The 16,200-nt window shown below is 36.8% G+C and overlaps 1 protein-coding gene across 4 annotated transcripts; it reads right to left on the bottom strand.

The window, feature by feature from the left end:
- Positions 1 to 762: 762 nt before the first annotated feature.
- YIPF5 (Yip1 domain family member 5) lies at positions 763 to 13,325 on the bottom strand. Of its 4 annotated transcripts, none has more exons than XM_036068807.2 (7): positions 13,232 to 13,321; positions 12,901 to 13,026; positions 12,497 to 12,616; positions 5,919 to 6,091; positions 5,071 to 5,216; positions 3,072 to 3,253; positions 763 to 1,722 (listed from the first exon to the last, which is right to left on the bottom strand). In XM_036068807.2, exons 3-7 carry the CDS (start codon positions 12,604 to 12,606, stop codon positions 1,560 to 1,562), a joined length of 774 nt encoding a protein of 257 aa, XP_035924700.1. In that variant the 5' UTR covers positions 12,607 to 12,616; positions 12,901 to 13,026; positions 13,232 to 13,321; the 3' UTR covers positions 763 to 1,559. The 4 variants fall into 4 exon arrangements, with proteins under 4 accessions (XP_035924700.1, XP_035924699.1, XP_035924703.1 ...); XM_036068806.2 differs by having other exon boundaries at positions 13,148 to 13,299; XM_036068810.2 differs by lacking the exon at positions 12,901 to 13,026 and having other exon boundaries at positions 13,232 to 13,325.
- Between the last annotated feature and the right edge of the window lie 2,875 nt (positions 13,326 to 16,200).

The raw sequence follows: 16,200 nt of genomic DNA, 5'->3' as shown, positions 1-16,200 counted from the left end.
ACAGTGAGAAAATTTAATTCCCAAAGCATCACCTATCCTGTTCATTAGGAAAAACTGGATATTAACAGAAGGCACTCATATCTGCCTTAACAAGATTAGTGTATTTATAAAACTAAACTGAAAGAGGCAAAAAAGATACTACCCACGGATTACAATAAAAAATATTCTAAAACACTTTGGGGTAAGTTTGAAAACCCAGCCAGAAATGAATTATTACTGAGAGTTTTCCTCCAGAAGATTAAGTATTAATGAAGAAAAACAAATTTACATGATTCCGGAGATTAGAAATCATGATCTTATAAGAAATATGTTTTATTAACTTAACCTTCTTTTTGATTGAACACTACCTTTTAAAAACAACAATTAACATCAGTTTGGTGTTTTCTTAGTCTAAAATTCTCCTTTTTTAAAAAAGGCAACATTTTCCTCCCCACAGGGCACCTTTTTCATAAGTGTAACTGAGCTTGTCCAAAATCAGAGGCAGTTTTTTCAGAAAAAGCCAATGATCAAAATACACGATACAGCATTTTCCTACAGATTCTCTGGCAAGAGAGCATGACATTAACCAAATAAATTTAACACAAGGAAATAACGTTGTAACTCAAATTGCCTTTCACTTAATCCTTTTTTTTTTTTTTCTGATTTTTATACTAAATGATTTCTGTTCTTAAAACTTAGGATAAATCAGGAATACAAGTTAAAACCAGAATCTAGTTAAAGAAAATGTGATACCGAAAACAGCAAAAGTCAACTCAACAGCAGTTAAAACTGGGAAAATTTTAATTACTAAGCATCAAATGCATTTTACATTGATAACTGCAGTACTGAAATTGTGACATTTTAAATATTTTTCTCAAAAAAAGGTAGGATATATGGAGATCCAACTATGAACATTAATGTGGCCAGTCTGGGTCACTATGGTTTAGTTAATGCTAATCTTAACAGGTGTTCACATTTCCTGTCTACAATAAAGTAGACTACGAACTTCTTGTCTCGTTGAATTTTAGCAAAAACTCCATAATTTAAAGGAATGTCAAATTTTGGAAGTGCAAACTCGTAAATTCTACTTTGGGATCACTTTTTGCTTCAAGTGCATCTAACTCGAGAATACAGGCAATTTTTCTTTCCTAATCCCTTGGAAAAATATTTCTGCAATAAGTCTCGTGTCTTCTTAACTAAGACTGGGCTGTTTCTAAGAAAGATTTTTAGCTCTGTGGTTAGTCTCCCACAGTTGATAAAAATCTATTAAAAACATCTTAATGTAATTTTTGCCAGGAAAAAATTTGTTTTTCAAAGGCTGCAGGAACAGGAGAGAAATAGCACTTCTTATTCTTATATGTATAAGCACAAACACTTAAAGCTAGTCATACTGCAGACAAATCCAACACGGTATTCAAAAGTTCTATAAAAATGAACAAAAGATACATGTTTACTTCCATTGCTCCAACAGTCAAATGTTAGGTCTGCATGAGAGTTGCACTGTAGCAGTTCGCTGGTCCAATTTAAGGGTTCAAAGTCCTTTTTGGCCCAATGATGTCCACATGCCAGATAAAGTCAGTTCAAAAAACGGAAATTAGGGCAAAGACTCCATATAACAAAGCACAAGGATATGCTACTAGAAGTTGCTGTCCTTCCATGGCTAATGCAGAAATAAAAATTTTGGACGCAGAAAAACTACACCATCCAATAATTCCAGCAGTGAGAATGATTCCTACCATTCCTCTGTAACCGACAAGGAAAAAGGGGAGGGGGAGAAAGGCAGTAGATGAGATTAGTTATGTAAGAATATAACAACAACCAATTCTAAAGAAAGGCATTTTAAATCCACATTGTACACATCTGCAGAAAAGATCAAGATTTTTTTTTCAAATGTTAAAATAATGTACCTCACAGTGAATTCAATGACGCTCAATTATTCACATCCACATTCAATGACGTGAGAAAAAGCTCATTTATAATTACATTTTGCTCCTGTTAGCATAGGAGCTAGGTTTTTCAACTTTGGCATTACTGACACCTGGGATGAACGCACTTTTGCTGTGAAGGGGTGTTCGGTGCACTGTTAGGTTGTTGAGCAGAAGCCCTGGCCTTTAGCTGTAAGGTACCGGTAGCACCTGTGCACGCCCCACAGCTACGACAACCAAAATTATCTCCAGACACTGCCTGAGGTCCCCTGAGAGCAAAATTGCCCTGGTTATTGGTAGAAAAGTCTCTTTTGTAAAATTCAAATATCTATGTACCAATCTCCACAAATGAAAAGAGTGCAACAGTTTCTACACAAAATCTGAAGCATTTTTACGCAAAGCAAGAACACTGTGAAGCCATCATCTTGCCAAATGTCTGGCATCAAACAGCTGATGCATGCTCTTCCCCTCAACCTCTCCTTTAACTTTTTTAAGTGCAACCAAGGGCCATCACTGGTTGTGCCTGGCACTAGCCACAAGGAGGAGCCTGAACTGTTGAGAGAGAATCTGCACACTGGCCAAGAGGAGAGAATTTATCAACAGGAATTTACACCTTTCTTTTTAACCTTACCTAAAATATTATTTAACAATTACATACTTAAAACTGCTTGTAAGTACAGCTGAGAACATGGCAGGCTAGTAAGAGCCTCTTCCCATAAAAAGAATGTTTTGCTTTCAGCTAAAAAGCTGCCAAACATAAGAGTATGTGTTTATTATTCATTCACTTAGCATATGCCCAACATCTTTAAGAAACCAGATACAGTCTAAAAAATATCAAAGACGGTAAGTATAATTTTAACAACTTGATTTTTTCATGCAATATTTTAGTTAACAATCACCACTGTTCGGTTTACTGACACTGGTAAGTAAACACAAAAGTAGTGAAATTCTTTATCACAGATAAAAGCAGAGATGGTATAAAAGATTTTAAAATTTATTCCCAGTTCCACTGTTCACCACTGAAAAGCATGTAGTATAGTCCTCATTCACAACAGGCACTATAGCTCATGTTTGCTGAATCACAGTGATTAATCTTAAACTGATGGTGAGATAAATCCTATTACAGAGAATTGGTCAATCAATACCCAAAATAAAGATCGTACTTACTGCAAAGAAAATATCACTGCAAAGCTGGAAAGCAGGATCATGGGAAGAAGACAATATCCAAGGACACTTGCCACACACCCAAATGAAACACCTGTCATACTCATTAAGTTTAGTAAACAAAACATTCCTAGACATCCAATTGCACTGATCCCATATACATAGCCAAACTGGATTTTGCCAGCCTATGGGTAAAGAAAAGATTATAGGTTAAGGGGAAGAAAGTAAGTTCTTTTTGGTCTTATTTCACCTAAAATGGTGCATGTAAGAAAATATTCAATTTGTGAGCATCAAAATCTGTAGAGGCATCTATTCCTTATGCAGAAGAGTAAAACAGATCGTCTTTTATATCTCTCTCAAGAAATCTGAAGTATCTACTTCCCAATACACAGATATTTGGTTTTTCATTTTCCAGTTTGTATTTGAGCAATTCAGCAAATAAAGATACAAAATCATGGTACAATCACCTTTAAGGAGTAGATTTCTAAAAAGAAATCTAGCTGATTTTAAGCAAATAAACTACAGAGACAAGACAGAAAGCCCTGCAGAATGTTTGGACAATATCTAATATCACTTGAAAGCAGCTAATACCACCAAAATTGCCCCAAAGCAATTTATTCTCATTGGTAGTCGTAGTTGCAATCTTTATAACAGCAGAAACAATTTCATCATTCACTTTATAAGGCTGTTAAAGGAGCTAAGAGAAAGGAAGGCAGGATAAGCAGGACACTGTGGTTCTGTGGGGGAGGGGAGGAGAAAAGAAAACTGATTAACAAGCAAGAGAAATATAATGGAAGATATATTTTTCTTTCATTATTTTTCCAAATTGTTGGTGGATTTATACAGTCTTTTGACAAACAAAAAAACAAAAGAAAACTTAATTATGCTGTTGTAAAAGATATTAAAGAACAGACTTAAGACAGTGTAAGTTAGGTAAATTGCTGTCACAGTACTCTCAGTCAAGATATATAAACAAACATTGTATTCAGGTCATACTGTGACGAAAATCAGTCCAGAGATTTTAAAAACTTCCTGGTTTGTCAGATTCTAGACATATAAAACTCAATCATGAGACTGCCTCTAAAGATTACGTTACATGGAAAAATTCTTGTCATTTTTGTTAGACTCAGTATTTATTTATAAATATGTGAGAGTGTAGAAGTTTCAAAAGGTTCAGCTGAGTTCACCAATGGATTCACTAAGGTAATAATAATAAAACCTCATACATGTACAGCGCTTTAAAATTTTTCAGTGTTCTCATATAACCTGTCTTGGTTATAATCTGTAAACAATCTTGTGAGGTGGGAACCATAGGATTATCTATCAGAGGGAGCTGAAGGATGAAACGGCTTGCTCCAGGACAGAGCAGGAGCACTGAACTGATGCCCAGCTTTTCTGACTAAAAATCCCATCTTTTATCCATTACATCATTTATCTCTTCTAATTCAGAGAGATAAGATAAAATACAACAAATATTAACAAATTATCTTTACAACTACTCATTTTCAATATACTTTAACATTTGTAGGGAGGTAGGAGATGGGCAGTAAAACGTCTTGTCCTTTAATGTTCCAATTCATTAAAAGTTAAAATAATATAAAGGAAAGTAACAACCAGCACCACTATAATAACAAAACACCAAAGTCCACAGATTAAAAAAAAAAGCTATCATTAAAATATATAAATAAATAAAAGAGCAACAGGCTAAAAAATGTTGTCAATTTCTAAAAAGAAGGAATTTTGATGAGGGACTGAAGCCACACGTAACTATTTGTTTTTTTCCCCTAATAATTAGACATTTTCTTGGAACAAAAAATTATTTCTAAATATATGACATTTTTTATCAATGGAGAAGTGATGAATGTGTATATATTCCAGCAACTTAATACCATTCAAAACACATGCAAGATCTGATAAATAAACAGTCTCAAACTTGGCTCCTGGTGGAACACTGGAAGATTGTTCTCTAACCCCACACTGAGAATTCAAACTAAAATCTTACCAGTAACAATGTGGCTCCAAAAGCAAGGCAAAAAACCATCGGTCCTGCCAAATCAGTCTCATTCATGATGCTGCCGTCTGCTACTTTTAATGGATGTAACACTGTTAGTGTTTTTTGCCAGATGTGGTCAAAATTGATACCTAATTCTAAAAGAAAAGAAAATAAGATAGTCAATTACGATTTGTGACACACCTTTAGTTTACCAGAATCTATGCTGCAATAGGAGACAAAATGAAACACTGAGCATCAAAAGAGAATCTAGCAATATGAGACATTTTGGTTAGTCCTCAATACCAGTCTTCATTAACAGTAAGGGGTTCTTTACCTGGGGCTTCGGAATACCTGGAGATGCTATGAAATTGTGTATGAAACTGTTTCTATGCACAGGTGTGCATTCTTCTGAGAAGAGTATCCATAGTTTTCATTAGACTTTGAAACTATATCCAACCCCCTCAAAAAAATACACAGTACTACTGCTTAATGGGTTTACATTTTTTTTTATGAGAATACAATTTGAAAAACATCATACTTTTCAGTGATGTTACTAGTTTTGCCAGCTTCTTCCATGTAAAATAATCACAATACCATGCTTTTTCCTTTTATTTCTTCCACTGACAGAATTTAATCAGTAATGTGAAGTCAAAGTCAAGGCTCACACGCTGACATAATTTCACTTTATAAAGATCTATTAAAAAATCTGGTCCCCTACAGCTCAATGGGGATTCATATCTCTTTTTTTCTATAACATTATTCTTTTAAAGGAAAGGACAAGTTCTCCAAACTAAGATATATTTTCACTGACCAGGTGGACACTACAGAATACTATGAACTGTTGCAACCAATCCTACCTTCTAATAAAGGTGGCTCATCCTCAAAGTTGTTTCCATAGAATGGCTGAGGTGTCGTTGGAGTGTACGCCTGAGTTGGCTGAAAAATCTGCCCGGTGTACGGCTGTTGTGGCTGCATCATGTCGGGAGGGACAAATCGGCCTTGCTGCGAGTAGTCATAGCCAGGATACTGTCTGTAAATCAAAGTTACATTTCTTAGAATTATGTCAACAGTGGACATCTCTGAGAGCTAGAGAGTCACAGTCATGCAATTCCTAGAACAGCTACTTTGCCAGTTTTCGTAAATGGTGTTGAAATGATAACTAAGACCGATCTGATTATCTACAATGGTAAGTTGTGTTTTTTAGAGAACCTTCCTGATGATGCCAACACTCACACTGAGCTTAAGCATTTTACAAACTACGAAACTTTTAAACATTAGGTGGTCAACAAATGAAAACTTAAGAATTTTATCTATTTCTCCCCCTCCAGTAAGTAAAGAATTTTATCTATTTCTCCCCCTCCAGTAAGTACATGTAATATGAAGATAGCCGTGAAATACAATTGATGCCTAAGACTACGCATGAAAACGTAACATGACAGACTTTGTACTACATGCTATGTAATTTTCCACTGTGGTCTGGATCTCCACTGAATGTAATCATTCTTCTTTACTCTTTGTAGAATGTTATTTTTTGCAAGTGGGTAAATCTTTTTAAGAACGAGCACCAATTTCAAATACAGAGTGGAAAAATTCAAGCCTCTTTCTGTGAAAGCTTTCCGAATATAACAACACATTATTAGTATATCTTGCATTTGAAGAGCACTTTTAAGTTTTCAAAGTAGGTATACAACTATTGTCTCATTTGATATGCGCTATAGTAAATCCTGCATTGTAGAAAAAGAGACTTTACTAAGGCTATTTTAATGATGAAAACAACAGGGAACAGAAGGATGCTGAAGCAGTATCTTTAAAAACCTGTTTTACCATGTTCTGGGAAAAAATATGGCTTACCTATCAACAGGACTAATCTCATTACACAGTAAGAAATACAGAGTAAAATAATTATTTTATTTTATTTTTTTTTATTTAATTTTATTTTAGTATGTTAGGTTATTTTAAAAGATTTTTTAAGATTTTACTTATTTATTTTTGAGAGAGGGTACAAGAGCACAAGCAGGGGGAGGGGTAGAGAGAGAAGCAGACTCCCCACTGAGCAGGGAGCCTGATCCCAGGACCCTGGGATCATGAGCTGAGCTGAAGGCAGACACTTAACCAACTGAGCCACCCAGGTGCCCCTAAAAGATATTTTTAAAAAGAACTGAGAAGCCTTAAAGATCCTTTAATCACCCTTAAAAATTTTATAGTTCCCTCCTGACAAGTATAAAATCTAATGACTACCAGGAATATAGAGATTTTAAAATTAAATCTGATTTTTAAATTAACTGAACATCTCGATTAAAAGCAAATCCAAGTAATGGCAAAATTTCAACTACACATAGCCCTTTGGAGAGCTCAATGAGACTCTCAAGATTTACTTATCACGCTAGTCCAATCCAAGCTTAAAAAAATGTTATTTATTTTTCTGGCTATATACTAATATAGAATTTGATGAAACACTACTTTAATAGCAAAAAATAAAAAACAAAACAATACGAACAGTTACAAGTAAATATACTATAATAGGAGCATAGGCTACTATGCACCTGTTAAAAGGGATGAGGTACTTTTATGTGTACTAATAAGGAATGATAATCAAAAAACACTCAGTAGGCAGAATTAAAAACACCCAATGTTCAGAACAGTATATATCATATGTACCCACTGTGATGGTACTTTTTAGAATGTATCTGTAGTATGTATATATTTGTACATGTATTTTATATATATGTACATACATTACGTATAATACGTACAATTACACAGGTTTAGGTATAACATAACGTAGTATAACACATATAATTAAATAGGTAAAAGGACCTGGAAACGGGGAAGTGGAAGACTTATTTTCATATTAAAAACTTCTGCACCTTTAAAAGTGTTGTATATTTACTATTTGTTAAAATTAATTCATTCTAGGGACGCCTGGGTGGCTCAGTTGGTTAAGCGTCTGCCTTCGGCTCAGGTCATGATCCCAGGGTCCTGGGATCGAGCCCCGCATCGGGCTCCCTGCTCAGCGAGAAGCTTGCTTCTCCCTCTCCCTCTGCTGCTCCTCCTACTTGTGCTCTCTATCTGTCAAATAAATAAATAAAATCTTTAAGAAAATAAAATAAAAAATAAAATTAATTCATTCTAAAATGTTATATGTAACGTATAGATATATATTAACTACTAAAAATTTCCAAAAATATATACAACCTACTTGAATGTTACTGTGTCAAGTGTTTAATGTGAATTATATCCTATTACCTCCCTACAACTTTAGGAGGTTGGTTTTATCATCCTTCCCATTATAGAGATGTAGAAACTGATATTTGGGTGAAAATGATTTTGCCTATGGTGGGGCCAGGATTCAAAACTAAACTTTTTGACTTCAGTGGCCAACTCGTAACAATCATAATAAAAATCATCCCCAAATCCTACCTTATGGAGAGAGCTATAGTATCTTTTTTCCATATATACCTTTCCCCTGTTGTTTTTATATGCAAATATGTTGATTTCCATTTATTTAAATACACACACACACACACACACACACACACCACAGGACTAGATGGTTGAAATGAACTAGGACAAGAACTAACATTTTTTGATCTAGTATGCTATTGTGTTGATCTGTTAGAATGTATCACAGATCTACCTCCGAGTTTATGAAACAGCTAGAAAAGCTCCATATGGAGGCTTCTACAATCTGCATAAACAGATTGCATTTTATTCTCTCGCTCTCACACAGAAAGAGACAGAGAATATGAATGTGTATGCAACAGAAAAACCAAAAAGAATGGTACAGGCTCTCTGCTCTTAGGATCCCCTTATACCCTTAAAATTTATTATTGGGAACCCCAAAGGTTTTTTTATTTATGTGGACTATATCTGTTAATATTTATCACATTACAAATTAAAACAGAAATGTTTAAAATATTTATTAATTCAAAGTAACAATAAACCTGTTACATATCAGCATAAATTTTTATGAAAAATTACTTTAAAAAATTACTAAGTGGCACCGTATTATATTTTTGACAACTCATTAACATCTGGTTTAATAATAGATACCTACAAATTCTTAGATCTGTTTTTGCATTCAATTTGTAGTGATGTATTGTCTTAGTTGAAATAGCTGAAGAAAATCTAGTGTTGCAGACAAATAGTTGGAAAATTATTTAACAACCTTTTCGGATTATCATAAATATTCTTTTCATACTACATCAAAACTCAAAGTGGTAGTTTTTTAAACTTGCAACATAGAAAACGGAACAATACTAATAAACTTTTTATACTGTTACATTAGAATACACCGATCTGTCTTGCACTTGAATGGATCCTTTCTTTACTCATGTATTATTTTGTAACATTCACTGCTGATTTAGAAAATGTTAGGGCAATATAGCTCTTCCAAACATTGACATATTTAATATAAAAACATATATGAAGTATAAATATAGGAAAATCACATTTGTTAGTATCACCAATGATTTCCTCAGAAAAGTGGTTAATTACTGGAAAGCTGACAAGTTCACAGTAATGGACACAGTTTTCCCAAATCCTCATTTTTACCTGAAAACTTGAATATAACCACTGGCTACACATACTGTCAATTCTCTTTCTTGAAGTAAGAAGCTCAATTATTTCATCTTTGAGAAAGTATCTGCCCAGTACTCAAGTCTAAATAACTATATCTGTCGGGATGTTCCTTCCAATAAAAATGGTTTTCATGAAAAGCAGCTGATACAGCCTGCGATTGATATTGCACGGGGGCTCTTCCTCGAGATAATCATTGTACTTCAGTATGAAGCAGAGGTGTTTTATGACTGTTTCCCATTTTGTCACACAGAATATTTTTAATGTGTGTGTACTGAAGGGTCAGGACTTAATAGCATCATAATTTTTACTGCTTCATCAAGGGTATCCTTGAATGAAAATGGTTCCCTCCACACCCCAGCAAGTGTGTGGCAATGAAGAATACCATGATTACTAGAACAATCTGATGCCCTTGTCTTGATTCATATTCAGGTACTAGCAGTTTTGTTAATCAGTTTTTACAACATCAGTACAAATGTCAACACACCTAAAAAGGTAGATAGTGTCTTAGTATTGTTATAATAATAGTTTTAACCTTAAAGACTCCCTGAACGGTCTCAAGGATCCTCTGGGGTCTGCAGTCCACATTTTAGAACTGCTCATATAGACTTGTAAATGTCATGTAAGGAAGAGAATTACTACAAGCAAATGACAGCTTTAAAAGTGTTACCATCATTCCTTCTTTAAGATGCAAGGTGAGAAAGAAACACCATGGAATTTTCCTGTTTTCCTTTTCTGTAAGGACCTGGTCAGGAAAATTCATGGCTTGCTCCTGTTGGGTTTAAATTAGAACACAGCATGTGTAGACATGATCTTTAGAGACTAAGTCAACCTTGTATTCCATATAGGTATTTATCAGTTAAGTCAAAGATGAAAAAATACTAGCTTGAAATACTTTAAAAATATGTAGTTGGCATTTTACAGGCATATCTAGCATACAATGTGGGACTTGTCCAATGGGACAATCATAAAACTCAAAAGATTAAGATCAAAAGGCCTTTTACTTTTTGTTGTTGTTGTTATATGAATATATAAATGATACTTATAAAAGAAACCCAATTATTACTGCTAATACATTAAGCTTCCTGTTTTCCTAGGCTTCATATATCAACTCATATTTATTAATTGGCAATAATGGGTATATAAGCAGCTGCAATAAAACTTAATTATACTGAAGCAATGGTTACTGGCACATGATCTGGTTGCAATGGGATTGTGAGAATATTTAGCAAAAGAGTATCTAAACAACCTCCCTATGGAAAACTGAAATGAGAGGATGATATCTGGAATGAAAAGATAAGTCACACGTTTAGGTGATGCAAACACAGACAGGACAGGAAACAAAGGCAGTGATAAATAAACCTAGGAGGCTATGATCTAAATGTAATAGTTCTGCGGAGTCCAAATATCATTTAGTTAAAAAACAGGCCTGCATACAGCACAGGTTTTCCAAAGCCCTTTGGCTGCACTCTACCCAATCCTTCATTCATTTTCCTCTCATACACAGATTAAAACAAACAAACAAAAAACATTTTTAAGTAAATAAACAAATGGAGATTTCTCAACATGATTTTTCCAATTCTGGCCAATTAATTGTTCAAAAAAGATAAATCCCTGATAGAATATAAGAGAATGTCACTGAAAAAAAAAAACTGATTCACAGATAGTATTTTTCACATGCTCACTCCCACTGTTCAATGTGTTAGGTTTTAGGGGGAAGAAAGCTTTGGAATATATCAAATTAAGCAGACTTAAGGGGGCAAAAGGCGTAAAAAGTACAGCTTATATAAGACAGACCACACTGAGGGCTGAATTTGAGTTATGCTTTGCTTTTTAAATTCTTGGGCACTTTCATTCAGACATATTAATTCAAACATGTTCTACTACTACATGTTTCTCTCAGATTGATTCAATACACAACCTTCCCTTGCCCTCATTCTGGGAGACCCTTCATGAGGTTTTTAATTCAAGGTTCACAGATGAACATCAGACGGCACATAACTGTGCAGTATTATCCATATTTATGTGGGCATTTGAGTGTATGATTTATATCTCAGAAAGAGGCCCATCATTTCTGTAAGATTCTTGAAGGGCTCCTGGATCATCTAAAAAAGGTTAAGCCACCCTGGTATCACAAATGACTGATGAGATTATCTTTAAGAAACTAAGAATATGATGTCCTAGAGGAGAATGGTGGAAAGCCTCAACTGCCACTAACACCAGGGACTATTAAAAAGTCAGGGTTTGGTTTTGTTCTTAAGAGTTCAGGGCTGAAAGGGTTTGAGTCCCCCTCTTCAATCGGCAACTGGCAACCTGTGTGTACTGACCGTAAGGTTTCGATATGAGCACTAATAAAGATGATTATCACTTGCTATTAAAAAAATCACCTGATGATTCATAACAGAGAGCTTACACTGCTAAATAGTGTCACTAAGCCCTTTGAATTAACGTTGATAAGGTCTGAAATTTGGACTGATCTAACTTCTTAAACTAGCCGTCACAAGATTTTAAATTTTTAACTGGTTCTGTAGATGAAATAGCCTAGGTATCTTCTAGATACTTGAAGCTAATAGCCATATCCTAAATGATGTAGAAATACTATTACGAGGAAACAGTTCTTAACAATCTACTTTTGCAGCCACGGCACACCTGGAGATTTCGCAGAAGACACCAAACTCTAAATAGGGCAATGCCTTCAAACCCAAACCAGTGTCACAGATCCTTCCAGAGGAAGGAAGATTATGAAAAATCACATTCCTAACAAGGCACACGGTGACACGTTCAGTTTTAGGCAGAACCAAACAATGAGGATACAGGCTTTCACTTCAGTCTGGACTAAACAAAGTTGACAACTTACTTGCTATAGGGTCCTCCACTTCCTCCATAATCATAGGACTGCTGTGACTGGTCATCGATGCTGTAACTTGTCTGGTAGAAATCCGTGTTTAAGTTATCAAACCCTGCCATTGCAAATTATCTGTAAAAGAAAAATGGCAAATAGCGTTTATACCCAAGGTCCTACTGATTTCATTTCGATACAAAGCAAAAAGCCTCAGGAGGCAGTAAATTATTTCTTCTGGAATTGGGGGAACGGCATTTGAAGGATAGGTCCAGGTGGGAGTTGCACAGGAAACGTCTAGTCTCTAAGAGCCGGGAAGACACCTGCACTTCATGGAGCTGATATGCCCTGGTTAGGGCAAAGGGCGTGGGAGAATGGTTCCACGGAGGTCTAAAATAACAACAACAAAGACGATTCCTCACCTCAGGGCGGACTCTACTGCTGACAAGGCGACTGTCTCTTTGCAAAATAAGGCCTGGGCCTTCCGGGAAAGGGCAGACTCCTGGAAGGCCGCGAATGAGGTACAGGGGCCGCGTCAAAGCAAGCGCCTGAAAGAGAGTGAGGGTCTGAGCGAAATGACCGGAACGCGGCGCCGAACGGAGGCAACAAGCCGCGCCACACAAGACTGAAGAGAAGCCGAACAGTGTGCCACAAGCCTGGGACACTCACCAAACGCGGAAGCGGCGGTAGCGGCGTCAGCAGCTCCAGCAGCCCCCCAAAACCCCCCAAAAACGCTTAAGACCCTGAACTCACTCCGTTGCTACGTGTCACAGGGCCAAAGAACTGCTTCCGGGGCACGCCCGCTCGCGCAGGCGTGTTGGCAGATATGTGCCCCTCTAGGGCAGATACGGGGCGGGGCCGGGGAGGAGGAAACCTGCTGTGGAACATGCGCAGTACCGAAGAAGTTAGACCAGTGGTGGACCAATGAGAAGAAGGAAAATACTTCCGGTAGCCTGGTGAGCGATCGAGGCTGAAAAGCGCAGGCGCAGCAATTGTTAGTTACTATTTGGAGGGGGGAGAAGTCTTTAGCAGACCCGAGTCCTGGGAGAGGATGTGCTGGCTGATACTGAGCGGATAGAGCCTCTCTCCTGTCCACAAACCACAGAGCTCGGTCTTTCTGGCATTACTGTGATCCAGAAACAGTGTTATAGAGTTTATGTGTATTATTTAGTCCTTACGACGTAATGAGATGATGACTCTATTACTTTCCTTTTGTAAGTGAGGCTGTTAAGTGTTCATTTAGTAACATTGAGTGCAGTGTTGCAGGACAACTCACCTCGCTGTACTAGCTGTTGGGGCTACTATGATGAATACAAGCTAAATGGTACCGCTCACCTGGGATTCGTTGGGGTGGGGTTATCAAACACATATAAGTATATGTAAAACTGTTACTAATATTCTTAAGTGCTACGTAATTCTTTGAAAGGGTGTAATATTCATCTGGGACGGAAAATTGGGAAAGCCACTGTGAAAAGGTGATGATCAAAAGGGTGAAAAGGAGTTTTTAAAGAAAAGGGAAATGAGGGAAGGGGAAGAGCATCAATATTTCAGGCAGTGAGAATAGTGTGTGCAAGGCCTAGGATTAGGGAAAACATGGTGTCAGAAAAGGTGTAAATAAGGGTTCTTCAATCTTTGCACTATTAACATTTTGATCTAAATGATTCTTGCGGGCGGGGAGGGGAGGGGGACGAATGAAGTTGCCTTGTGTGCTGTAGGATGTTTAGCAACATCCCTGACCTCTACCAACTAGATGCCAGTAGCACACCCCCCATCCCCACTGCCACCTTGTGACAACTTAAAAATGTCTCTTGGATAAAATCAGTTTGGAAATCACTGGTTTAAATGCAGCGGGGATGGTTAGAGAGGCGATGGAGGACAGCCATGTAGGAGTTGAGGCTGGAGCTACAGGCAAGGGCCAGGAATAGAGTAGAGTGTCTTGTGGGATTCTGGTTTTGGTTCTAAAAGACAGGAGAACCACTGAAGGTTATGAACTGAAGAGTGTCATAAGTAGATTCTTTCCTTTTGATTGCTCTGGCTGCGTGTTAAATCACAGAGTGTTAAATCACTTTTTGAAAGCGCAGGAATCCTAACTCCAAATGCCATGGTATTAACCATTGAGCAGAACTGTCTTCAGAGCTTATAGTATTAAAATTTAGCCCTTGCATTATATGCTGGCCCCCAAAACCCATGGTCTTTACAAAAGAAACCAGGCCACTGCTCTGGGACTGGTTTCCAAAGGAATAATAAAATTTCACTGGTTAAAAGGTTTTTTTCAACATACACTCTGTATGAAACAAACAAGTAAAACAACCAAACAAAAAAAACTCCACACTCCCCTCCAAACAAAAATAATAATAGGAAAAGGACATAACAAACTGAAAAACCAAGGAGTATACTCTTGAGATGAATGGGTAGCTAATTTCATCAGAAAATTTCTGGAAAAGCTCATTAAATTATTCAATTTACCAACTTTTGTAAATCATTTTAGGATTTATTGATGTAGGTACCATCTGCACAACTCTTGGGAAATGACCATGTGGCCAGATTTGCTGGAGCCAGCCACATTGTCCCATTTTATGCCTGTTTTTTTCCAACATAATTATTAATATTTTCCCTTTTTTGCTATCAAAAATATCCCAGTTTGGTTGATAAATTATACAGTTATGCTCTCTAAGCTGTATTACCTATGAAGCTGAATTTCTGGTTATCGACAACATGCAATAATCTATTACTTCATCTACTTAGTGATCTTATGGTTGAAAGAAAATTCGAGTCTCCCCCCTACCTGTCTCTCCCTCCTAGCCATACCTGTCCCTTACTCAATAAGACAAGCAAAAAAATTAAGTTACATGTTTAAATCTTCCACATTGTTTGACTTTGAAGTATAAACCAAGGTATCCTGCAGAAAACCCTTAGAGAATAACAGTCAATTTTGTGGTTAGTCAGGTAGACCTCTCGTTTTGGGGAAAAAACGTTTTTTTTTCTTTTGGTGTTGCATCCCCCACCTCAGGATAGTCTCCAGAGAGTTATATTTAAGCAAACTGCAGTACTTGGTAAATGTGCTGACCTCTGTTAAAGTCACTGAATTGTATTCATTAAGAGTAGGAAGTCTTAACCGGGTCAAGAGTTAATAGAACATGAAGTGGGCTTGTAACAGTGGCCCAGTCATCTCTGGGACTTAGTATGTCAGTTACCAAACTTGTGACCAAAAAAAAAAACATTCTGATCACGAGTGGTATCTTCTAATTAGTTTGACAATCATGCTAGAATACACACTAACACTTTTACATACTTCACAAACACACGCAGAAAACTTCGTTTTTGGGGGGCACCAGTGAAATTGTGCTTAGATTTTAAAGATTTTTATTTATTTATCTGACAGAGAGAGACAGTGAGAGAGGGAACACAAGCAGGGAGAGTGGGAGAGGGAGAAGCAGGCTTTCGGACAAGGAGCAGGGAGCCCGATGCGGGGCTCGATCCCAGGACGCTGGGATCATGACCTGAGCTGAAGGCAGATGCTTAAAGACTGAGCCATCCAGGCACCCCAAAATTGTGCTTAGATTTTAGAGTTGCCTTCTTTCCCCTCTGTTTTATAGTAAATATGTCATGGGGAATTTGGCCAGAAAATTCTGGCTTGAACATGGGTAGTTTCCCCTACTTTCAGTTATATCCACAAGCACCAAATAAGGTGAGGATTTGGCAGCTGTGTACTTATCATGTCA

Source organism: Halichoerus grypus, chromosome 2 (assembly GCF_964656455.1).
Source record: "Halichoerus grypus chromosome 2, mHalGry1.hap1.1, whole genome shotgun sequence".
Classification (NCBI taxonomy): domain Eukaryota; kingdom Metazoa; phylum Chordata; class Mammalia; order Carnivora; family Phocidae; genus Halichoerus; species Halichoerus grypus.
The sequence above is the reverse complement of the archived record's forward strand: the minus strand, read 5'-3'. Positions and strand labels throughout refer to the sequence as shown.

Coding starts and splice junctions, on each gene's coding strand:
- YIPF5 (XM_036068810.2), bottom strand. CDS start 12,606: ATGGCAGGGTTTGATAACTTAAACACGGATTTCTACCAGACAAGTTAC. Junction 6,092..12,496: donor AGTGGAGGACCCTATAGCAA/GTAAGTTGTCAA, acceptor TTTGATTTACAG/ACAGTATCCTGGCTATGACT. Junction 3,254..5,070: donor TTGGAGCCACATTGTTACTG/GTAAGATTTTAG, acceptor CTTTACCCATAG/GCTGGCAAAATCCAGTTTGG.